The 26,305-nt window shown below is 29.0% G+C and overlaps 1 protein-coding gene across 2 annotated transcripts in view; it reads left to right on the top strand.

Moving 5' to 3' along the window:
- Positions 1-26,305, top strand: part of LOC111622177 (vigilin-like) — a 79,816-nt gene that overhangs the window by 14,793 nt on the left and 38,718 nt on the right. Inside the window, exons 3-12 of one of the 2 annotated variants that reach the window (XM_023364531.1) lie at positions 1,745-1,791; positions 9,127-9,384; positions 9,695-9,919; positions 10,896-11,102; positions 11,537-11,752; positions 14,723-14,929; positions 19,372-19,479; positions 19,551-19,734; positions 19,908-20,047; positions 20,483-20,587. In XM_023364531.1, coding sequence (XP_023220299.1) covers positions 9,160-9,384; positions 9,695-9,919; positions 10,896-11,102; positions 11,537-11,752; positions 14,723-14,929; positions 19,372-19,479; positions 19,551-19,734; positions 19,908-20,047; positions 20,483-20,587 — 1,617 coding nt within the window. In that variant the 5' untranslated portion in view covers positions 1,745-1,791; positions 9,127-9,159. The remainder of the gene's footprint in view (positions 1-1,744; positions 1,792-9,126; positions 9,385-9,694; positions 9,920-10,895; positions 11,103-11,536; positions 11,753-14,722; positions 14,930-19,371; positions 19,480-19,550; positions 19,735-19,907; positions 20,048-20,482; positions 20,588-26,305) is intronic. The other variant, XM_023364526.1, reaches the window with a different exon arrangement.

Raw genomic sequence — 26,305 nt, 5'->3', positions numbered from 1 at the left:
GATTATCAGACCAGATAAAGTAAATAAGTGGTAAATAAATTAATTGTTATTAACATCACTGTAGTTGATTTTACAAAGTTTGCATGTACTGTACATGTTACAGAATTTAATAATATGAGTTCAAGAGTTGACCATTTATGTTTCTCTGTAGTGAATAAGAGCTGTGCTGAAATTGACAATAGTTTTCTTAGTTATTAGGTATATAGTGGAAATTATCAGAAATGTACTGTACTACTTCTCAAGATATAAGCTTGAGTAGAAATGTGTGATAATATCAGTTATTAATACAAAGTAATTTGGTGTAAAGATATGTAGTTATGCAACTTCTTGTACTAATATTAATGATCAAATATTCCCTCATGCATTTCTGGCTCCATAGTATTATCTGTATTACATGCTTAATTTCAGGTAGCCAACTGTTTAAATTTACCAGGAAAGAATGTTTTCATCCTGTTTTAGGTGAGCTTTAGCTTCTTAAAATGTCATGTTCAAACTGAATTCAAACATTTTATATTGTTTTTGATGGATCAAACAATATTTCAAATGATACATTTAATATAGATAATAATAATGATAAAAATTTAATTTAAAAAATTAATATAAACAATTTAGAATATTAAGAAAAGATTAACCCAGGACAGAACTCAAACTTTCAACTTCTGCTTACCATGCAGGTACTTTGCCAGTTATGCTATTTAAACTTCTGGGTTTAATATTTATTTTCAGACCAATTAATTTTTAACTGTACAGGTTAAACCAAATTATTTTTATCAATAATTAATGGTTAACCAGATATAGCAAGATATAACCTGAAATAATCTGGCATTTAGAGATTTGATTATTATAAAGTTCACATTGGTTGTTTAATACATGCATATTTTTTCAAATTTATAAATCTCTTGTATTCTTGTTTCACATCTTTTTTGAAGATATTTTTAGATATTAAAATGAAACTACTTTATTTATTTGCTTTACTTGAATTTAATGGTTAAAGACTTTATTTTTCTCTTACTACATTAATAGATTCTGTTCTAGAAATAAGAATTATATTTGAGTTTGATTTTTCAGTTTTTTAGTTTTTAAATACTTATATACTATTAAACTTCCTATATATATATATTTTAAATATTAACCTGAAAATTTGTATATTTAGGCTAGAATTTTAATAAAAATATCTAATTATGTAAATTATTAGTGTTATTAATGAGTCATAATTTCCATTTAACAGTTTTTTTTTAAAATTAATTTACTATAATAATTCTACTATATATATAAACTAATATACTAATATAAACTATTTTATTTGAAGTTAGAAAAATAAAGCAGTTCTGTGTTAGTTAGTTTAGTTTGAATATTTGAGAGCAACTTTGAAAATTCAAAATTTTTACATTATTATCTGATTACTTGTCATTTTGACTTCTAAAGAATACTAAGTTAGACACTTTCTGATGTCTTTAGATATATATAATTTATGGCAATTTACTAGAAAGTAAATTTACAGCATTTACAAATCAAAGATAGGATTTCAATTGAATAAACTAATGCTATACAATAAAAATGCTATTGCTACACTGTTTTTAATAGTTTCTTTGACAGTTGACACTTAGTCACAACATATATTCTGTTCAAAATGCTATATAATGTGTTATGTCCTTGTATTGCACTAATGATGATGTAATAGCATGTTTGATGATGATGTCAGGACATTGTTTTGTCTAATAATAATGACAAGTATTTCTTCAAGGTGGAAACATGAAAATTGCTTTATATCAAATCTGGATTATGTCAAGGGTAAGTTGGTATTTTTCATTATCGTTTTTCAAATTCTGAATCTTTTTTTACCATGTTTATTTTGGCACCCTATCTGAGTTATCACATCATTGCTATATACTTCTACAAGCTATTGAATGTTATTGGTTGCCGACACTTTTTCTCACAAAAATTATTGTATAACTTGATTATAAAACTGATCTTGCTTAGAAAGATCAGTTTCCACTAGTATTATCTTGTTAAACTGTTACAGTTGTGCTCTTCTGTCGTATGCCTAAGTCATGTGGCTATAAATACTAGAATCTCATTAGAAATATTAACATTTAAAATTATCAATTTCAGTGCCTTTAATAAAAATACTTATAATTGGATCACGTAGTAAATTTATATTATAAAAATAAATTATTGAATTACTCGATTACTGTGTTTAGTTTTTATTTCAAACTTGCTGTGTGATATCATGATATCACTAGGTGTGTGGTGAATGGGACTCCCATATCACAGGAGCATGACATTCTGCTGTTTTTTTTTTTTTCTTGAAGCATTCTTTGTGATTTAATTTCATGCGGAATGTTGAAATAAGCAGTCTAGAATTTTTATCTCCAAGAGGCAATTTTAGCACAATGCAGTGTGATTTTTTTAAAGTGAATATTTTAAATAATTTTTTAAAGTGAATATTTCCTTAAAGCAAAACATAGCCTCTTTTTCCCCCCTCACTTGCCAATGTATGTATAGATAAAAGCCTAAAAGCATATTTATAATATCATTTATTAAGCATTAAGCATGCAGTAGCATTAGATTTTAACATATGATGTAAAAATAATAAATGAATAAATCCTGAAAACTCTCTTAAAAACATGGCAAGAACTGAAAATAATAAATGTGACTAATCGAANCCAAAAAGAAAACGCTCTCGGTTAATTAATAGTGTTTTTAGTGATGACGAAGAAAATATTGTTTAATTTATATTAATATGTATTACTTAAAAAATTTTAATGAAGATATTTATCTTAATTATGAAAATATACTAGCATGTTTTTTTAATTTTTGGAACCTAACCCTCCTTTTCGTATTAGTTCTTTGTTTCGTATAACACGGATTCGCATAACACGGCAATTTTTTGGAACGTAACTACCATGTTATACGGGGGTTACCTGTATGTAATTTTAACAAAATATATATGTATGAAAACATCTATAAACAAACAACAAGATTTTGTTACCATCAATGGTTTGAATGTTCAGATTATAAATAGTGATAACTTGTACTTGGAGTGCAAAATTTGGCAAAAATTTGCTTTGGAGTTCAAATGATGCTTCAAAGTTTGAACTGTGTGCACAGTGAAAAACACACTTGAAGCATAAAATAAACTTCTGAACAAAGAATACAATTTCAAATTAGCAATAATTGTTAAATTTTACAACTGTTATAATTAAATTGCATGTCTATGTTAAGTATGGACAACTGTTAAAAACATGCAAATCTTTCTGTTCACTCCAATATAATGGTTACTTGTTAATCATGGCATCCTAGAAGTGTGTGAAAACAACCAAAGTCTAAGAGGAATATTGACTATTGAGATGAGAAAAGAACTTATTGTGAAGCACTAAAATGATATATGTGATTTTTGGTGGCTGTGTTTAAGATGTTGAAATCGATGGTGTACGATCAGTAAATGCAATTTTCTTTTTATTATAGAGTACTTACACATCTTATTTGTTTTGTGTTTTAATTTATAATTAGGATATTTAATTGAGTTATTTTTACTTTAAATTAGGTGTATTTCAGTTCTACTACTCAAACCTTTAAAATGTAGTACAATTTTAATTTTCAAGTGTTTTTGGTTGTCTTGAAAAACCTTCAGAACATAGAAATAAATTTGTTATAATGAAAGCCGGAATATCTCCTGGAACAAGTTGATTTTGAATATTAACAAAAAAAAAGTTTTTTTGTTGTTTTAATGAAGGTTAGTTAAGATGACTGAAAACATTTGAAAATTAAAACAGTACTGGATTTTAAAGGTTTGAGTAGTAGAATTGTGGTTTATGACAAATGCAGTTTTCAGAGAGGTGTATTTGCTGTTTTAAATTTATCAAAATGGAGATTGTTTAGGGTCTGGGAATGGATTATTTCACTTTCCATTATTTCTAATGGGGAAAAATTGAATATTACTTTGAATGATTCAGAGCTCAAATGGAATGAATTAAATTTGAAGTACAAGGCAAGAGGATAAGTGCTAAAACCAATCAAGAATAATAATAGGTCATAAGGCAGTGTTATTACTTTGCAAATGGTTGCTTTTTGGATTGGTTGAACATGAATCTGAAAGTGTTACAGGTCTCAGTTAATAAAGGAGCATGTTCTTGATGAAATAAGTGTGTGGGTGATGCAAAGATTTACAGATATTGGTGTTAGATTTCAATTTATACTTATTGCAGACAGCATTAGCAAGTGTGTGTGTGTTGGTTTCATGTAACTTCTGTTTGACCCATGTGGGTTTTTATGCATTTTGCTTTGGAGCTCAAGCCAAGAGACCAGGTTTGTTAGGGTTAAACTCTAATCATTTATGAATAAATTCATAACTAGTATTATCTTTTTTATGCAATGAACACAATTTTCAAGCTAAAGTTAGTTTTTCCTCAAATCAAATCAAAATAAGTGTTTCAGTATTGAAATTTGTTCCTTTTTACAAAATAATGTAATTAAGAATTAGCCAAAAAATGAGTAACTCCCCATAAGCTTCCTGGTCTTTTATTAACAGGAAATTTTATTCTGAAGACAAGTATATTATGGATAGGAAGATGCCTTGTCATTTTATTTATTAATTAATGTAGTTTCCATTCGTATTGATTCAATTGCCATATTGCTTTGCCTGGTTAAAGAAACTTTTCTTATAGAATACTATGCATACAGATGAAATTTCAAATGGCTTTTTCCATTTCCTAACTTTGAAAGATGCACTAATAGGGAAGTTGTTGCCTTATGATCTGAACTATAAGGGGAATTGTTTGAGTTGTTTCCAACCAAATTTGGCAACTTGAGATAATGATGCCAATTACACTTGTTAATAACCATTACACTCATTACTTGAGCTATAGATTTTTTTGATTTTGCTATTTATGATAGCATATTAGCAGTATATTAAATATTTTTTGATTTAATGTACTGCACAGTACATCATATATAGTGAATTTTCTTCTGGAGAACTTCATTTAAAGAAAGGGGATTATCATATTCAAATATGCTTTAATTTTAGATTCAGTAACCCTCAAAAATTATTGAATTATTTATATTTATTTTATCATTTAAAAAGTCTTTTTTAAAACAACTGTGGATACCTTCTTCAAAAAACCTTTTGACATTTAAGGTTTCTTGATTTTGGGTTTTGTTTTTTGGTGCTATTTTCACATTTAATTTCTTGTAAGAAGCCTAATACAGTAGAGTGTCTTTTATCCGAAGGAATTCCAGTCGACAAATTTAAATTTTCGCCAGTGCTGTGGCACTGTAATCTTTGGCTATGTCTTCGGCTACTCAAATATTTTACGTTTTTGATACTAAATTAACTTCTGAAGTATGATTTTTTATTGTTTTTATATTTTTCAATATATTTATTTTGTTTGTACAAAATAAAAAAATAACTTTTAACGATACCATAGTCTTCGTTAGGCTTAACATTGACGAAAATTCAACGCAAAGCGACACGCAACGGAAAAAAATTTCAACATGGGATAAATTAATATATTTTTTCATACATAATCGGTTATCCGAAAAATAAGTTATCCGTACAACCCCAGTCCCCAATTGATTTGGATAAATGACACTCTACTGTAATCTAATATTTTCTTCTAACCAAGAAGCTCCTTTTCATGTTTTGCTAATCTTAAAAGATATGATGAAAAGCTCTTTTAGTTAGTTATTTGTAAGTTTATGGCTTTGCAGAAGTTGACTTGTGGTTAAAAATTGCTTCTGCTTAATTTTCCAACCATTAACAAAACTATTATTCATTTCAGCTCAAGATTTATTTTTTATTGACTTCATCCAAGCCATAGTGATAGGTGTGTTATAGACAGCATAACTGTCATGTTTATTACAGAACTGAGCATTAGGCTTTTTCAAACTCTCTTCATGTATTGCTGTGACATTTTATTCTAAACAGTCTTGATGACCTGATGGAAGATAAATCATTTTTGTAAATAAAACATATAAAATATTGAAATACAGTAGAGCATCGATTATCCAAATGTTGATCAGCTGAAATGTCTATTAACCGAAAGCTTTCCAGTTGGCAAATTTAAATTTCCGCAAGTGCTGTGGCACTGCAATCTTTGGCTATGTCTTGGGCTACTCCAATATTATTTTTGTTGGTGTGCATGCATGTTTTAGCTGACAGCATTGGCACGACCATGAGAGGATACTTAAGGACATGCCAGGATTTGAACGAATTTCATCATGGGATAGGTTAATATATTTTTTCATACATTATCGGTTATCTGAAGAATCGATTTTCCAAACAACTCCAGTCCCCAATTGATTCTGATAATTGATGCTCTATTGCAACAGTCAGCAACCGATGGTTCACGAGAAAATTTGGGTAGTCTGTGGAGAAATTTGAACATTGATCAACTGAAGGTTACGCGAAGTATTACGAATGCAATGCAAAATGCTTAGTTGCTTTTTCCACTCATTGGGGTTTTTTATTTGAATCTAAAACCAAAAATGAAGTGACTGTTATCAGTAAATAATGAACAATAAATAATATTGTGATGCGATTGTTGTCTTTCGTGGAAAAGTGTGAAGAATCCATAAACTTGTTTCAAACAAGCAGCAATGAATTTAGGCTTGTATTAATTTGTTATAATTAAAGATGTGAGTTTCATATTAATATAGTAAAATTGAACTTTTGTGATCATTATTCTACAGATTTTGTATTGTTTAAAAAATTCATGATAATGGTCCATGGTTGTTTATATATAGGTCAGGGATGTCCAGCCTTTTTGAGTCCATGTGCCATATAGTAAGCATAGTTGTTTTTGACACTCATAAATATTTTTAGTTTTAAACTTTGAATAACAATATCTAAAGAAATGAAACAAATATGCTTTAATTAGAATAAATTAAAGAAGCTGATGAAAAAAGAATAATCTGGTGATAAACCAAAATCATATGATACATTGAGTGCCACATGATTTCTCTCAATGTGCCATCTTGGGCATGAGTGCCATAGGTTTGCCACCCTTGATATTGGTAGTCAAGAATATATATATTCCTGACAATTTTTGGTCAAAATCACATTTATTATGATGAATAAGACTCATGTTCACCATTGCTTGTTTTTTCCTCATTATCATTTATTGTTACATTTGTGTGATCCCTTCATTTATAACATTTCTGTTGCATTTATTGAAAGCAATCAATACTTAATAGAAAGTAATAAATTGATAGCATCAAATGTTATACAGTAATACCTCGACTTACGCAAACTCGGAGTTACGCGATTTTCAAATCTTGTCGATTTGTCTTTTGTTTGAGCGCCACGCAACTCTCGATTACTCACTCCCCCCACACTATTGTTTAGCTTACATATTCAGACGTGTCGCGCGGAATTGACACATAGCTCCAATTTATTTTGTGTTATTTATTTCTGTGTTTGTTTGATCTACGGAGATTTGAGAGACTCTATGTGGTGATTTCTTGTAACCGTGAACGAATCAAAAGACGAGATAAGATTAACGAGAACATTTATTAGCTTACATACATCCGACTTGGATTTTACACAAATTGCAAAATTATACCCCGACTTACGCGGTTATCGCTTGGTCCCACCTATCACGTAAGTCCGGGGTATTACTGTATATAAGATTTTTAAACTTTTAAAAAACATTAGTACAGTTTTGCTATTGTATTTCTTTTTTTTTTATGTAAATAAACTAGAAAATAATTAAATATAATTAACTGCTGACAGAAAAAATTATTAATTTTTTAAACTTTGTTGTTATAAACTTATTTTGAAAATCTTAATGTTTATAAATAAGGATTATTTGAATGCATATTCATGTTTTTCCTTAAATGTTATGATGTTGAAACCTCAATATAAACACAATATGGTCAAATGGATTACGTTAAGATTATATGATGATGCATATTTTATATATGTATTTAAATATAAGAAAAATAATTTCTCAAGAGTAAAGTATTCAAATTTCTGCATATGGTGCATGTGCAGAAAGATTCCAATATATCAGGTTTGGTTCAACCAGTAATATGGATAAAATAGCAAAAACTAATACTGAATTGATAAGAAAGTAGGCACAGCAGCAGCAGTTTGGATCTGGGACATTACAATAAAGAATTTCCATCTGTTTTAAATGTTCCCCACAAATTGTTTCTTGCTAAAAAATCATTTCATGTTTCTTAGATGTTGAAACATCCTTACATCAGTGCAACATGAAGTATTAAAATGAGACTAATAGCAATTGATCATAAGTAAGTTCTAATTGCACTGAAACTAACTATAGTAAGCTCAACACACACTACATTGGAACAGAACTAGAGGAATTTTTAATTAATAATATACATTTAAATGGAATCCTACCCCACACATTTGGCCCTGATCCAATCTAATGTGTGGCAACCTGTAGAATTTGTAATATCAGTTGGAAATAAAATATTACTATCAACTTTGACACTAAATCTATAATTAGTTAACAACTTGATAAATTACTGAACATACTTATTATTTACAGGGTTATAAACAAAAATATGATTACTTCAAACCAGTGACTTAACTATAAGATAAGGGAAACTAGGTTAACCCAGTCATTCTCAACATCTTGTAAACAGTTGTATGTATAGAAGTAAATTCAATAATGATTGATTAGATAGCAAAGAAAGTTACAAAATTTTATTGAACATATAACTATATTTGTAATTGATTTGGTTATGCACATCCTACATAAAATATTATTGTAAATTGTGTTTTGTGACATTACAAATTTCAAGTCTCGTGTCGTCTATTGTTGCATATTTATCCATTCCCACCTAAAAAGTGTGATGTAATAGATATTAGCAAGATTCTCAGGCAGACAGAAATAAAATACATATGCATTTCAACCTACAAATTTTAGTGTTTGTTACTGGTGCTTTTAACAGTCATAATTCATATTTCAGGCATTTTAATATGCATATGTTTGTGCATATATTTCAATTTTAAACACTCACAAAGCTAGCCCTTAATTATAAATGATTAAGTAATTATTTGTAAAGTATTATTACTAATGTAAAATTTTTTAAATTATTGATATTCTAATTTACATTGTCATTGAGGTTACATTATTAATGATTAAAAAATTATTTCAGTTGTACTGTACGACTTGGCACGAGTAATCGACTATGAACCCGGACACGGTTCAATTGGCATCCATGTCTTCTGAACAGAATTCTGTACCGTGTAATGTAGCATCTCTCTTGGAGGAAAATGAAGTTTATGAACCATCATATAGTTATGATGAGGTTTTTCCAGCTCTTCCTGAAACTGAAGCACGTCATGAACAACCACAGGCTAACTTAGGACAGTGGAATCAAAAAATGAAAGTGAAAACTTCTGTAATCACCCAGGTAGCTTAATTTTGTTAACTAGCTTATTCTAATTTAACTAATAGTACAGATAATTGTTTTCATGTTATTAATATTTTGTAATTTTTTTAATGCTTTAGTTACACAATAACTATTATAATGCCTGATTAAATTATAAGCAATATTAGAATCATTGTTTATATACAATCTGTATATAAACAATGATTAAAATCTTGTGAAGGAAAGAATTAAAATGATTAAAAATTATTATTAACTAATTAAAATTTGTTATTTGTACCAAAGTTTATTGAAATGATTAATATTAATTTTATGAAAATATTTAAATATTTAGGTTTTCCGGGTCCCTGTTGAAGAACGAAAATTTCGGGAATTCAACAGTCAAAGATTTGGAGAACAGGGTGAACAAGCTAAAATCTGTGCAGAAATAATGCAGAGGACTGGTGCTCATATTGAGATTAGTTCATCAAAAGATCAGAGTCTTACTATTTTGGTAACTGGTAAAGAAGAAGCAGTTTTAGCAGCAAGACGTTTTATTGTTAATGAACTGCAAACTCAGGTGCATAATTTACAAGAATTTTGAAAGTTTTATTTCTAGAATAAATTTAAGAAAATTATTTATTTGCTTGAATGTTTTCTGAGTTGTTTGTTTTTTTCTTGCAGCTTTTTAAAGTTGAACAAAACTTATTAACTGTAGTTAAGGTTTAATTATTCAGACAGATATTTGTTCTAATAGTTAAATAATTAGTTTGTAAGTTTTGTTGTTAGTTAAGTAATTAGTTTTGTTGAATGGATAAATAATTAGTACTGTGGATGCAACCAGAAATTTAGAGTGGGTCACCTGCATTACTGATGGCATAAGTAGGTCTAGGTAGGTTACCAATAAAAGTGCAATTGCCCAAGATCACTAGCAACACAGTATTGTGCAAGGAGCTACCATATCAATATGGCAGCACTTTGCATGTCATACATAAACCAGTGATATGTGATAATGCTCAATAAAAAAAACAAAAAGGTTGAACAAGAACAAGTATTAAATTTTATTTTGTACCTTTTGACTGTTTGTGTAGTCTAGTTATGAGTCTGATGTGCTAGTTTTCTGTTTCATTCAGTAGTCAACGGCTTGTGACATTCTATGCAATTTAGTTCTATAAACTCCATGGAGCAGCAATGGAAGCTGGTAGAAAGTGAGAGTAGAAGACCTATTAGTGTGGGAAACGCTGCATCTTGGTGCCTTGATGGTTACATCCTTGTACTTTATATGTTTTTTGTTCTGTTTTAATTCCAAAAGTCTCTCCTAAATGCAAAGAACATTAAATGTACAGTACTTAGACAAATTACTGGCAACCAAAGGATATTTGTCAGATTGTTTTTTGCTTTTAATTTTTTTTTTCTAAAAGAATTTCATTGTAAATTAATCAGAAGTATTTTGAGATGTATAAAATGTATTATAACAACTTGAAATAAAATGGAATTATTTAGTACTATAAATTTTTTAAGTTTTTTAATTTAAATCTTCTATCTTAAAATTGTAGGCCATCATTACAATTCCCATTCCGAAAGAGCATCATCGTGTAATACTTGGAAAAAATGGTAAAAGATTGGCCGAATTAGAACAAAGTACAAACACAAAAATTATGGTACCACGTTCAGAAGAAAACTCAGATTTGATAAGGATTACAGGGACAAAAGAAGGCATAGATAAAGCTCGTCATGAAATTCAGTTGATATCAGATGAACAGGTAAATTCATTTTAATTTTTGTAATTTAAATATTAATACTTAAAGACATGGTACAATTTCATTACATTTTGTTAGTTGAATTTCAATTGTATTATCAACCTTCTAAAAACTTTTTTTGTTTTGTATAAGAAACATTTATGGTAAAAATGAGAAATATAAAGAAAGGACAATTTTAAACAGAATAAAAACTTAATTTACAAAAAAAAACACTATTAAAAGATTTTGAAAAATTATTTTAGAACCTCAAATTTTTAAATGTTGTTTCATATTTATCTTGAATTGGTTTCTATTAATCATTAAAAATTTCAAAATACTGTGAAATTATTTAAATTTGCCATTTTAAATAATTCTATTAAATAGTTCATAACTAAAGAGACTTTTTTCAAATAGGAATTTTGAAAATCAGTTTTCAATTTTTTTTTTTTTTTTTTCAGGCTAAAATGGCTTTTGAAAGGTTAAACATTCCAAAAATATATCATCCATTTATAACTGGCCCTTTTAATAACAACATTGTTCAACTTTCTGCTGAAACTGGTGCACGGATCAATGTTCCTCCTCCTAGCATTCAGAAAGATGAAATTACTATTGCTGGTGAAAAAGAAGCTGTTGCAAAAGCAAAAGAGTGCATTTTAAAGATTTATGAGGAAAAGGTAAATTTTTAAATTTGTATGTGTGTGATGTATTCTGTAAAACTCATAATTACTCATTTAATGCTATTAAAATTTACAATCATTGTAAAATGAAAATGAAAATACATTATCTTTTACTCTTTTAGAGATAATAAAAATAAAAAAATTATCTAAATTATAAATTACAATTATTTTAAAAAACCAAATAAAAAAATCTTTAGAAGTTTTGTATTCAATTTCTTTGTAAAAACAAATATAATTTTGAATTTTTAAAATTATATTAATAGTATAGAATTGAAGAAAAGATTATTTATGAATAATAATTTCAGAAATAAATAAATTGTAACTTTTAAATTGTATACCATTCTGAATAGCAAGATAAAATCTCACTGTCCCACCATGGATGTAAATAATTTCTTTGTCCAGTGTATGCACATTGTATATGCCATCTGTTAATTAGTACATTAGTAGCCATCTCAGTTATCAGATCTACAGTTGCATTATTGCAGTACAGTACTTGTGTTCAAGTAAGTCTTCATTTGGTATCCCTGGTCATTCTGCAATCCTTAGAGAAGGATTGCAGAACGACCAGGGATACCAAATGGAAATCATAAGGAAACTTAAGTCTTCTTTTACTTAATGGTCCCAAAGTGCAAGTATAGTAATACTGGTAATTTGGATGCACCAAAGTGAAGCTGTAAAGTGTTTCTTCATTTGCATTCTGATTGAAAAATAATAGAAATGGAAAAGTTTATTTTTACTTATTACAATTAAAAGGATCAATGATTTATAAAGAAAAATTTATTAATGATATTACAGTAGAGCCTCGATTATCCGACCCAATTGGGGACTGGGGTTGGTCGGATAATTGAAAAGTCGGATAACCGAAAAGTATGAAAAAATCCATTATTAGTGTAGTATATTATTATATCCAATGTAATTAGTATATTAGTATATCGCTATTAACCTACTTCGCGTTGAATTTTCATCGATGTTAAGCCTAACAAAAATTTTTTAAAATAATAATCGTCGCTATTGTATCGTTAAAAATTAGAAAATTAAGCCTCGTTTAAATACTGGCTCCCTTTCATGGTCGAATGAGTGTTGCCAGCTAAAACACGCAAAAATAATATTAAAGTAGCCAGACATAGCCAAATATTGTAGCGCCACATCACTAGCGGACATTTGAAATTTGCCGACTAGGACGGTCGGTTAACCGAGGTGGCGGTTAATCGGGGGTCGGATAATCGAGGCTCTACTGTACTTTTGAAGAATATAGTATAGAGTACAAAGAAGCAAACTAGTCTTCAAAATACAGTGAAAACTAGTAAAACTGAGAAATAAAATTATATAATGTAACAGCTATCATTTTGTAATTTAAAGTTATTATAACAATGATAAATGAGCTGCTCGGGAAAACAATGGTAAATGCCATTTCCATCTCCTAGATGTAATCTTTTGGCTCTTGTTCTAATTATATCATCATGAAATTAGATTGATTGCGAAACATTTTTTACTAAAAATTGATATTAGATTAAAATTATTCAAATTTATGGTTCAGTCATAATTTTATTTTTTTCTGTATTCTAAAACTTCTATTTTGGCATTTACCATTTTGTTTCCCAAACAGCTCGAATGAAAACAATCTGAGAACTTTCTGTTATTTTTAAAATGTACTTTTTAATAATGTGTGTTTTTCATTAGAGTAACTAATGTTATCTAATATGTATACATATTTCATATTATATGTGAAAACTTTATGTATAATACATGTTCTTTTTAACAGTGCTAATATTAGCTAATATTAATTTGTAATTTTTAGATTATTTTAACAATATAGGAATGTTCTGTTGGTTCAATACCTACAATTTGCAAAAACATATTGGTAACCTTATTGTTTTTAGAAGATAACAGCAACTAAAATTACACAAGACTTCAAATGAAAAGCTATGAATTAATTTAATTAAGTGATATAATTTTAATGTTTCAAATATATTACTGTTTTCAAATCACTTTTAAATTCTAATGTATGTTTAATACCATCCTTAGGAATTTTTTTTGAAATGTTCTTACAAACTTTGATATACAATATACATACTTTATGGATGTGTTTATTAAGTGGAAATCAATGAAATATTTTTGTACTTTGGTTTATTGAAATGGTTCAACCATATGAACTGTAAAAGTTTAGCATTTTTGATGTTATGAGATCTTTGTTGACACAATGAAGAAACTTAGATGTCTAATGCAAAATAACATTTTACCTGCCAACATGCAACTTTTATCAGAAGTCCATTTGTGGTGAATAATGTCCATTGTTCTAGTTTATTATTAGTTATTGTTGTTAATCTCTTACTGTGTGTAATTTATAAATTAAATTTTATCATAGGTATGTATGTATAGAAATATACTATACTATAGACATAGTATTTATAGATTTGGGTTGTTATGGTATTATCCATGGTTTTAGGCATCCACAGGAGACCATGTCTCCTGGAATAAGGGATCTACTATATATACTTCTTAATTTGGATATCATATAAACCAAATGAGTATAAGTACAGTACTGGATCAAATATCCAATAAACATGAGACTGAGTGGTGGTTTTTCTGGATATAGGCTAAATATATCCTTAAAATATAAAATAAACAATGGAAAGTAATAAATCAAAATGTATTTAAAACATACAAAAATAATATACAGTACTTCTAAAGTACAATCTATTTGATCATTATTAATATGCCCTTTTAATCATGATTATAAACGAAAATTATAAATTCTGACAAACAGTTTAACTATGATAGGATTGCCTGCACACAACAGCAATCTCACTAGAACTGGCATTGTGCTAAGTACTCATTACAGAAACCAAATAAAACAGTGTTTTTACTATACCAAATAAATATTTAGTATAGTAAAAGCAATTTATATTTAATGAATTATAAATGATCATGTTATATTTTCTGATTAAAATAAAATTTTATTTACAGAAATTGAAGTGCCAAACAGTATCTGTAGAAGTAAAAAAAGAACAGCATAAATATGTTATTGGTCCAAGAGGACAGACAATACAGGAAATTTTGGAACAAACTGATGTTTCTGTTGAAATGCCATCTCTAGATAGCCCATCTGAAACTGTTACGTTACGTGGTGAACAAGAAAAACTTGGACCGGCTCTTACTCTTGTATATGCAAAGGTAATATTTTATACATAAGTAATACTTGAAATAATTATCTCTTGAACTTTGAAATATTAACTCTGAATTGAAAATTTTTATTTCAGTAATAGTTTTAAATAGCTATACATGCCAAATATTAATAGAAAAAGATAATGTATACCATTGTCTGTCAACATTATGTAAAAATAATTTATTTTTCAAGTACTGTTGACAGTATATAAGCAATTTGAAAAAATGTTCATTGATGTTTGGATTTTTTTCTCTTGAATTCAAATGTTTTGTTCTCTATGAACAATTCTGCCTGAAGAGGACAGTTATATACTGTCAAAAGTAGTCATAAAATAAATTATTTTTTCATAATGCCAACAGACGCTAGTACAGTAAGACGTCACTTAATGCTGATTTGATATAATGTGGGCTGCTCAAAGCCCTCAAAGTTTATGCTGATTCAAATTATTGCGGCATCTCATTGATTATTCCCAAACACGAACCAATCAGCAAAAGGTGGCAATTTGTCGAAGCACTGTACTATCCTTAAATCTATGTTTGTTTGATGCAATTTTGGAAAAAAATATAACATCATGGATGCCATAGGCAATATCAACTTTGCTTGGCAAGAATTAATTGATAAATGCATGAACGAAGTGTGGAAGAAGTTATGACTGAAAGTATCCAAGAATTCTCAATGAGAAGAGCCTATTGCTGTATTGTTAGGTTGACCAAATTGTCAACCTAATCGATACAGCAGAACTAGAAGATGTAGATGAATGGTATATTGAGGAGTTACTGCAGGTTTCTGGTGAGTCTTACCAACGACGACCTTCAAGAACTGGCAGAACAAGGAATTCATGTAAAACTGGAAGATAGTGAATCTGAAAACAAAAAATCCAAAGAACTTGCTACAGATTTCCTTAGTAAAAGTTTGGTAATGATAACCAAAATTGTTGATCAAATTGTAGCGAATGATCCAGATTTTGAAAGGAGAGTGCAAAAGCAAGACAAGGCATTTGGATGTGATCTCTTGCTGCCGACATTTGCTTAACGAAAGAAAAAGAAAGTGACAAATGAAACTACATGACTTTATTACAAAAATCAAGAATTTTAGAAAAGCCAGGTCCTTCTTCACAAAAAATGAACTTTACATTTCTGTGCACATATGTTTGTGTTGTTTAACATATATTATTATACAAATTAATATAAAAATAACTTAAAATTAAAGTAAAATTTGTTTATTTTTGGTCGGGTGTTCCCCTTTCTCTATTTACTCTGTTAAAATGACCTTGTTTTAATGTTGTTTTTTTAGAGCTTTGCCATCTAGGAACGCATCCCTCACATTAAGCTGGGTCTTACTGTATATGTTATTTTTTATTTCGATAACAACTTTTAATTCAGAAGTTTTAATAATTTAATTCAAAATTATTCCTTTGGTTTAAAATTAGTTATATGTGTAATTAATAATTTTTAAATGTAAACTGCATTTTAAAATTCATTGAAATCACACTATAGAATACTCTGATATCAAAGGGATATTTATGTACTACAGATGATTTTTAGATTGTGTATATTTGTATTGTATTTTTGGTATGTTTCAAATAACATCATATTTTTTTCTTTTAAATGTACCAGTACATAGGATTATTGATGACACATCAGTTTCCAAAAGCTAGTCATATAGGGCATTTTATAAGATTTGAACTTTGTTCCAATTTTTAATTTTCTGTGATTCAAATTAAATAAATCTGATGATGACTGTTCAATATGGTCAAAAATTTAATTTATTTATTTATCATACAATTAAGGAAATGTTTGTGGATAATTGATTTTCACCCTCCCCATTTTTAACAATTATATCCACATTAAAAAAATATACAAATAATTCAACAATAATTGTGATAAAACAAAAAAATTAAAATAAAATATGTATAGTGTAATGAAAAATAATAGTAACAATAATACAACAATAACTAGTTATAATTAAAACATTGTTTGCTAATATTCATCATTATTTTACCATTAAAAATGAATAAATTAATAAAAATGTTTGTTTAGTTATTAAATATTTGTGAGATCAGCCAGGACGTAGATCTTAGTCTACGACACTTACGGCGCGCGATTGTGAGATCGGCTCTCGTAACGTTATATAGGAGGGCTGTTATATTTAGGAAAAGGGGATTCAAGACTGTGAGGTCTTTGTCCCAAATTGTCAGGGTCCCGACACCAGTTAATCAATCTTATTATACGCGGATTAACACGCGTATGAGATCCGATTCGGAATCAATTTAAGAGACATTTAAGTATATTTAACAAGAGTAAATTTAATAATTCAAAAACAAAACGAATACAAAAAATCGATGAACGACAATTAAGCGACAAGATATAGGCTAAGACTTATTCTATGCTAATGCGCGATCGAGAGAGAGAGCTCACAAAATCATTCTAAAATATACGACCTGTTTAGTTGTCGTTCGTCTTCATCTGTATTGGCAGAGGACACTTTGTAGAAAAGTTCATTTACTTCTTCGTATGGGAGATCACTATGTGCACAAATATAAAAGTATTCACTTCTACGTGCAGACTCGGGACTTAGTCTAAGTGACTCGTATAAGGGCGTTGGTCATCAGGAGGGAAACGTATGTGGAGTCTGGACACTTTGAACTCCTCGAATTCTGACTAATTTCCCTTATATCTGCTGAATTTCGACCAATCATCGTCCAGTAACTCTTTCATGAGAACGGACGAAAGGGGAACGAATGAGGGGTAACCATTTCCCATCTGAGTGAGATTTTAACCAGATAAGGGAAAGTCAGAGGATGTTCTCTTCTGTGAAAGGAAGTAACATCTGTTATCTGGGTTTTTCCCACATTAAAACAGTATTTTTCTCACCAAAAATGAAGTAATATTTGGTGACAATATTTAACATAATTAATAAAATATTAGCTTAGACCCAGGGGCCTTTCGGGTCTCACATATTGTTTATTTTGATGGAGTTTCAATGTATGTTGTTAGACTTATTATTTCCACCAGTATTATTGTATAGTTTTTGTAAATTGCATTTAACTATTAAGTTAACAAGACTAATAATTAGTTGAAATTATCTCACATGCCAGATGCATGTGAGATAATTTCAACTAGCATTGGCATTAATTTCAACTTAGGTTATCTGACTGTGTAGTTAAGTCTCAATAAATATATTTTTAAACAAATTTTATTCAATAGCAAAAATAATATAAAAAAAACAGTAGTCTTTGTAATGCCTACATCATTTGGATTGTAATTTTAATGGAAATGTATTTTAATACTATATAATAATTATCTAAACTAGTGCAAATATTATTGAGAAATACTTGTATATTTCTATAATACTAATGTAAATACTACTCATTGTTGATACTTGATACATTCAACTTTAACTTGATAATTTTAAACAATATATCATTTATATGTGAAGTCATAAAATCATGAATTACAAAAAAAGTTAAATTTAAGTGTAAATACAACAAATTGTGATTAAAATTCATTACATCAAAATCAACTCAGAAAATAGTCTGCATGATAATAGAAATGCCAATTTAAATTTTATTTCATTTTAGTATAATTCTTAATCTTTAAAAATACGAACAGCCTATTGTTGTAAATTGAAAAATATCATCTAAGTTGTATTAAATTACACAAATTGTTTTCATTGTAAACAAAGATTTGTTTAAATTACAAGCTTACTATCAACAGTTAATGTGAAAAATTAATTAGAATTTCACTTCTGTTTTATAGAATGAAAACAATGAAATGTGCAACAAATCATATGCAAGCAAAGGCAAATATTTTTAGAACAGCAATTATTATTAAAGCTTATTTGTGCTTTTATTTATTGAAACATTCAAAAAGAATTGTTACACTTATAATATAATTAGGCAGTATCTTTATATTCTTCTATATGAGGAGATTTAAATGTATAACAGCTTTAAGAAATTCATCTTTCCAATTGGCGGTAAATATTTTTTTACTAGCTAAGTTCAGTGTGTTGGAATACCAGTTCAATTTGTGAAATAGAAAAATTTGCAAGAGACAACATTATTATCAATAAATACATACAATGTTTACTCTTCTTTCAAGTTTTTAGCAATATTTTAAAAGTATTGACTTGCTAAAATTAAATGCAGGCTTATATGAAAGTGTTTGTTTTTGGCAAATGTATTTCTTTAAAATGTTGATCTCATTTTGTTAATTCTCAGATACAGTGGGTCCAATAATTTTTTTAACTAAAGTGTATTTTTTGTATAAGGACTAGCTTAATGCTTAATACATGAAGAAGAGGAAGTATAATACATAGATCTATGAGTATTGTGATATTTGTATTGTATTGTTGCTTAATATTTTCTAAAAGATTTAAGTTCATAAAACATGGAGTAAAATATTTAGTAATTAATTAATTAATCTTTATTATAAAATGATTAATTTTTTAGGCAAATAGTGTAGTAGTATTAGAAGTAGATGCACCAAGCTGGCTTCACAAATTTATAATAGGACGTAAAGGAGCTAATATTCGCCCATTTGCACAAGATTTTCCTAAGGTATTGCACATTTTTTAAATGATTTATAATTATACTTAAAACATTGCTATAACTGAATCTATTTTTTTTAGGTTCATGTGCAATTCACAGATGGACAAGACAAAATCAAAGTAGAAGGTCCAAGAGGTGAAGTTGAACAAGCACAAAAGAAATTAGAAGATATGACAAAAGATCTTCTGTCAAAAGTATCATGTGAGAAAATTACAGTTGATCCACGATATCATCGTCACATCATAGGAAAGAATGGAGCTAATAGTATGTGATGATTGATTGTTAAACAATGTTAAAAACATTATTTTTCATCTAATGTCAAATAAATTCATCAAATAGGAATTCTTTAGTGTTAAATTTTTTTTTTATTGTTGCATTTAGAAATGTTTCCTATAAATAATCACACTTTAAAATAAAAATGAAATGTTTGTTTTTAGTTAATAGATTGAAGCAAGAAACAGCTGTAGAAATTCAGATACCATCTGATAATGATAGTAGTGGAATAATATATATTGAAGGAAATCCAGCTGGAGTAGCTCATGCAAAAAAAGAATTATTGGATATGGTCCATAAAATGGTATTTAAACTTAACTTTTTTAAATCCATTCTGTAAGTTTGAAAATTTAGTACTGCCTTAATAATTTTTAGCAATAAAATAATTTAAAAGTGGATAAAAATTAAAAAGGAAAGTGTTGCAGTTTTATTGAACACTATTGTATTTTTATTGTTTGTATTCAGATTTGTTTCTTTGAAATTTTAGAACAAAAATATTTATGAAGGGTTATATTCTGGTTAACATTTTAATGTAGATTTGATTATAGACCTAAATAAACCAGAAAAAAAAAGCCAAAATTATGAAGCTTTGGTTCAAATATATTTTTGTGCATTTTAATTTTGGATGATGTTTCACAATTAAAGTAGTAATATTAATCAGAATTGAATTAAATGTGATAAAGTTCATTCTAATGATTATGAATAAATGAACTTACTGAACAATTTCTATATGATATAGGAAAATGAAGTAATAAAGGAAGTGATAGTTGAGCATAGATTTCATCGAACAATTATTGGTGCAAAAGGAGAAAAAGTGAAAGAAATAAGAGATCGCTTCAATCAGGTAAAAGTTACAGTATCTTAAAATAATGGTTTTATTCCTTTAGTTAATTTTGTACTGTGTAAACATTTAAACTTAAAGAATATAGAAATGTATATAAATGTGTGTATTTTCTTTAAAGTTAGTTATTAATATTTATTTAATGTTATGAAGATTATCAATTTATATTCATTTATTTAAATCATACAGTTTCAATACATATATGTGAATGAACTGTTTCTTACTGATGATGTGAAGAAATAAACATACATACATATATTATTTTTATTAGGTTTTTTAATTACCAATAGGTTATTTTGTATACTAATTCTTAATATTTTCTTTATTTATTTTGCCTACTATTTTTTTTAGTACTAAAATTACACTACTGAAATCTTCTGATTATATTTTCAATTAGATTATTTTATGATATAACATTTTCTATTCTTTATTAAAGACCAATAAAAATGAATATAAACACAGTAAAACTTGCCTAAATAGAAAAAAAATATATTTTTCAGAAGAGCAATTTTCTATGTTAAATTATACTATAAGCTGGAAACCTGTCCAATGCAGAAATGGAAGAGTTTTTTGGGTACAAAGAATATAACTTAACTTGGATATAAGAGAAAATCAAGATTTTACTTGTGGACAAATTAGTAAAATCACCTTTAGGTATAACAAACTGTATTCTGAGGATTTTGAATTTTATCAGAGAAACAGATTCAAATTGTGAGAGGACATATAAAAACATCTTTGTTAATATTAGTCTTTATTGGAATTAACTAGGGGCAAAATTGAATACATTCAAGAATCAAATGAGTTTTAGGACAAAATAAACTACAAATATAATTTGTGAAAACAAGGATAAATAGATAACACAGTGCTGAAAGTTTGTATGTGCAGAGTAGTTATCAGTTAACTAATACTGAGTATTTGAAAACAAATTGATTTAGCATTTTGATAATTACAGTGATCAAAATGAATAATCAGTTAGAGTATTAAAATTCCTTAGGAAATCAGTTTACAGAATAACTTTGTCTCTATTTCTGTAATGTGATTGGGATTTCTGATGGTAGAACAAGAGAAGAGTTTTTGTAATTGAATTTATGCTTGTTTCATACACCTCTTCAATTGATCACAAATGTAACAAGAGCATCATTGAACACTCTGAATTTATTAAATTCAACAACTTGTAATTGTATGAGAAATTATACTCTCCCATGCACATACAGTGAACTGTGTGGCTTGCAAGAGATCTTGGATATGCTTCTCTTTCCATTTGTAACAAAGCATATTAAATGAACAATTTTTATTAGCATTGTTTGAAGGGTCTTATTATTCTCAGGTCAAGGAGCTGAAGATGGCTTGTGTAGTTAAGTGGAAAAAACAAAGCTGCACATTTCTCATTTCTGGACATCACTGGGATGCGAGGGACAACAATCTAGAAATAGAACTATTAGGTTGTTGCAAATGAAATGGCTGATTTGTTTTACTTCTGACTCTGAACGTTTATTAATTTAATTTAAAACTTACATATTCAGTCAAATTGTGTCCATCAATATTAATACACTTTTCCCACGGCAATAGAAATGCATTAATGCCAATTTGATAGAAATCACAAGAATGAGAAGCCAAAAAGTCATTAAAGGTATTTTTTATTGCATCCTCTTCCTTGAAGACTTTCCTTGCCAAAAAACTGTCCAAATGTATTAAAAAAGGGATAGTCTGTTGGCAAAAAGTCTGGAGAACAAGGTGGATGGGGAAAAATTTCATTTGAATACTTCATTTTTGTGACAAATAACACTGGTCAACATGATTTCTGGCACACAGAAGAGAGAAATTTTGTCTAATACAACTTTTTGTACTGATTTCAAATATGGGATTGAAATTTTTCTATCACCCTCTGATTTTTTGTAATCATTGACTTAAATTTGGCTTCATGTCTGGCTGTCCACGGAAACTTTCCTGCACCTCTCCTCTTGCAGGATTCCCCCCTGCAAGAGTGGACAAAAGTGGAATATGTTTGTTATACCAACTTGTTACCCAGATGGCAGACTAATGAATTACACATCATGACTCATCACCCACAGCTCACTACTACATAGAATTTGTGGTATTTGTATTTAGTGAAGATGAATTCTGTTTGTCTTGTGGTTTATAGCTGTATGTGAGTATTTTGTTACCTTCTGAAGAAAATATGTCAAGGAAGTGTGTAAATGATCCTGATATGTTCTGTCATGTATGTGGAGAATTGACATTTTTACTTCAATGGCAACAGTTGACTCTTGTTAAAAAATGTTATGAACTGTATTTTAATTGTAAAGTGGGCAATCAGAATAAAAATTGGGCACCACATATCATATGTTTAACTTGTGTAAAACATCTGATAGTGTGCAAAAGGCTGTCCTCGACATTTGAGTTTTGCAGGACATATGGTCTGGCATGAATCACAAGATCATGTTACAGATTGTTATTTTTGTTTGACAACTATAAAAGGAATAACTAGTAAATTCAAACACAGTGAAGTACCCAAATTTACCATCTGCTATGAGATCAGTTCCTCATTGTAAGAATTTACTTGTACCAACTCTGCCAGAAAATTTCACTGGTGAAGATTTGAAGCATGAAGCAGTTGCAGAAGCTGAAAACAAGGAGAAATAAGATCCTGATTTTGAAGCTAGTGCCTCTACTTTTGAACCTCATTTATTAACTCAAGGTGAGCTAAATGATCTTGTTAGGGATCTGAACTTTTCTAAAAAACAGGCTGAACTTTTAGCTTTTTGACTGAAAGGTTGGAATTTACTTCATCAGACAACTAAGCTGTGTTTCTTTTGTAATCGTCAAGAAGAATTTCAAGACTACTATTCTGAAAAAAAGTGATTTAATTTATTGCAATAATAATAGTTCTGTAATGGATGTACTTGATCGTAAACATAATATCACAGAATGGAGACTTTCATTGATTCGTCTAAGATTAGTCTTAATGCTATGCTTTTACACAATGGAAACAAATTTCCTTCTGCGCCATTAGCTTATTCAACTAAAATGAAAGAAACCTATGAAAATATGAAACTTACTTGAACAAATTCATTATCAGAAGTACATTTGGTTCATATGTTGTGATTTAAAAGTCATTGCATTATTAATGCAATGACTTTTAAATCACAACATTGAATTATTAATGGGTTTGCAGTTTGGCTACACTAAATTTTGTTGTTTGAGTAAGTGGAACAGCAAAGACAAGAAAAATCATTACATCAAGAAGGAATGGCCATAGCATGAAATGTTTATTCCTGGCTGGAAAATTATTGTTTATGCCCCATTAGACAATACTGACATGATTCTTCTACCTCCACTTCATATAAAGTTAGGACTTTTCAGAAACTTTGTCAAGGCAATGAATGTAAACAATGCTGGATTTCATTATTTGGAGGAAAAATTTCCTCATATAAGTGATGCTAAAATCAAAGCTGGCATTTTCTTGGGCCCACAAATAAAAACTTTAATTAAAAATGAAAAATTTGAAAGCTTGTTAAGCACACTTGAAAAGTCAGCATGGAAGTCATTCAAAGATGTTGCACAAAATTTCTTGGGTAATCACAAAGCTCCAAATTACTGCAAAATTGTGAATGGACTCTTACAATTTTATGAAGAAATGGGATGTAATATGTCCCTCAAAATGCATTTCTTGGATTCCCACCTGGATTTCTTCCTCGACATTCTTGGTGCTATCAGTGATGAATATGGGGAACATTTCCATCAAGACATCTCTATCATGGAAAAGAGATATGAGGGCCAGTGGAATTCAAGAATTCTTGCTGATTACTGTTGGACACTCGATAGGGATTCTCCAAACACTAAACGTAGCAGAAGCTCCACATCTCATCATTTTAGACAAGATAAATAAGTGTATGCATGTTGTCTAAATAAATATGTTTTACATTTAAACTGGCTGTCACTAAAACCAGAAGTGATGGAGAAAAACTGTTTATATATTTGAAAACAGCATAAAATATTCTATTAGGATCGGGTATTTTCATTTGTGTGCCAAAAAAGCTTTCTTTTTGTTCCCCAGGTTAATTAAAGAACTGCAGACCTCCAAATGATGCTCCTTATCTCTCTCACTGAGTTTGTGTGGTACCCATTTGTCAGGCTTCTTGACTTTCCCTAACATGTTTATTCAATCATTTCTTGACATTTAATGTTCAATATGTTTAACCTTTCTGTGATTTCTCAGTCAAGCAATGTTCTGATTTAATGATAATCTTTAATTCTGATTTTTGAGATTTGTATTCCTAGAATGAAATTTTTTGAACCAATGCTTGGTGGCCTGCTTATTCATAGAACTTTCACCAAAAGTTTTATTGGTATTTCAGGCTGTTTTGGCTGCATTATGTTTCTGCTTATACTCATAAAAGAAAATTATTCAATTTCCTTTTTTCTATGCTGTCAGAAAATGTACTCTTAAACATGTGGAACTCACAATATAAATGAGATTACATTTTTAATTCACATATTATATGTGCACTCTTCCGAACATATCACTGTTCACATGAAAATAAGTTGAGCTACAACAGGAACTGCAAAAATGGAAAAAAAAATAATTTTGTACCATATGATTCCGATTTACACAGCTTTATTGTATTAGATAATCGTAGATAAATTTGTCAAAGTACTTAATTTTTAAAAACTTAAAATTGGTATTTAAAACTTAAGGACGAACATGTGATCAAAAGAATATGCAGTTTAATTTGAGAAAATTCCTTTGAGACAGTGTATAGTACTGAGCAATACAGTGCAGAAATTGAGTGCATGTGAAAATTTCTCTTTCAATTTCTGATGCACAGAAGAACATTTGAGATGATGTAAAACAGATGGATATGTTACATGTTCTCTGGTTGGAAGATGTTTAATTCTACCTGTGCTGTCCATTTCATCACTTTTTTATGGCTTGATTTTATCCAAGGTATAATCATTTGGAAGAACAAAGGAAGACCAAACAATACTTGATGTCTCCAGAAAGTTTAGAATTTCAGTGTTTCTAGATTTTGGTTAATATTTTGAAAAATTGAAACATGTATCAGATACTTACAGGAAATTGTTGTTGCTCTATATCAAATGGGAATACAAACATTGCTGATAGTGAAATGTAATTATTACAGTACTGCCAATCAGATTGTGGCTTGACTAGATGGAAGTACAGGTATACAAATATTACATCAAACCAACAAGACTTTGGGAAAAGAATGGCCTTTATGATGTATTCCTTTACCTAAATGTAGCTTGTTTTCAACGTTGCTATTTTCATAAAGGACTGCACACTAGTTACTGAGGAAATGTGCATTCCAATCTGTCCCATTCTAATTGTCAGCAGATCTGATATGAAGAAGGAACTGCTTGCAGTGATACAAATGCTGTGGAAACAGACACTGATGCTGGTATTATGATTTAGAATGGCATAATGCTCAATGGATATGCTGAACTAAAAGTACCTGCCAAATGGACTGTAACTAGTGAATGCTTTTTTTAAAAATGTATCCTGAGCTATGTTTGTTCCTTGGGCAAAGAATTCATTTTCATGCATCAAGTAAAGGAAACTTAGAGACATTAAAGGAATTGATGGAAATTGTCTTGTCTCTCTTTGACCTATAGTCTGGTGGACACACTGGGCAGGGTCCTCCTTATCTAGGGGAGGTGGCCTCATTGACCGATAAAGTGAGCGATACTCTCAATGGTAGA

This window comes from Centruroides sculpturatus, unplaced genomic scaffold, assembly GCF_000671375.1.
Source record: "Centruroides sculpturatus isolate CEXI.00-Female unplaced genomic scaffold, Cexi_2.0 scaffold14, whole genome shotgun sequence".
Taxonomy (NCBI): Eukaryota; Metazoa; Arthropoda; class Arachnida; order Scorpiones; family Buthidae; genus Centruroides; species Centruroides sculpturatus.
The sequence above is the reverse complement of the archived record's forward strand: the minus strand, read 5'-3'. Positions and strand labels throughout refer to the sequence as shown.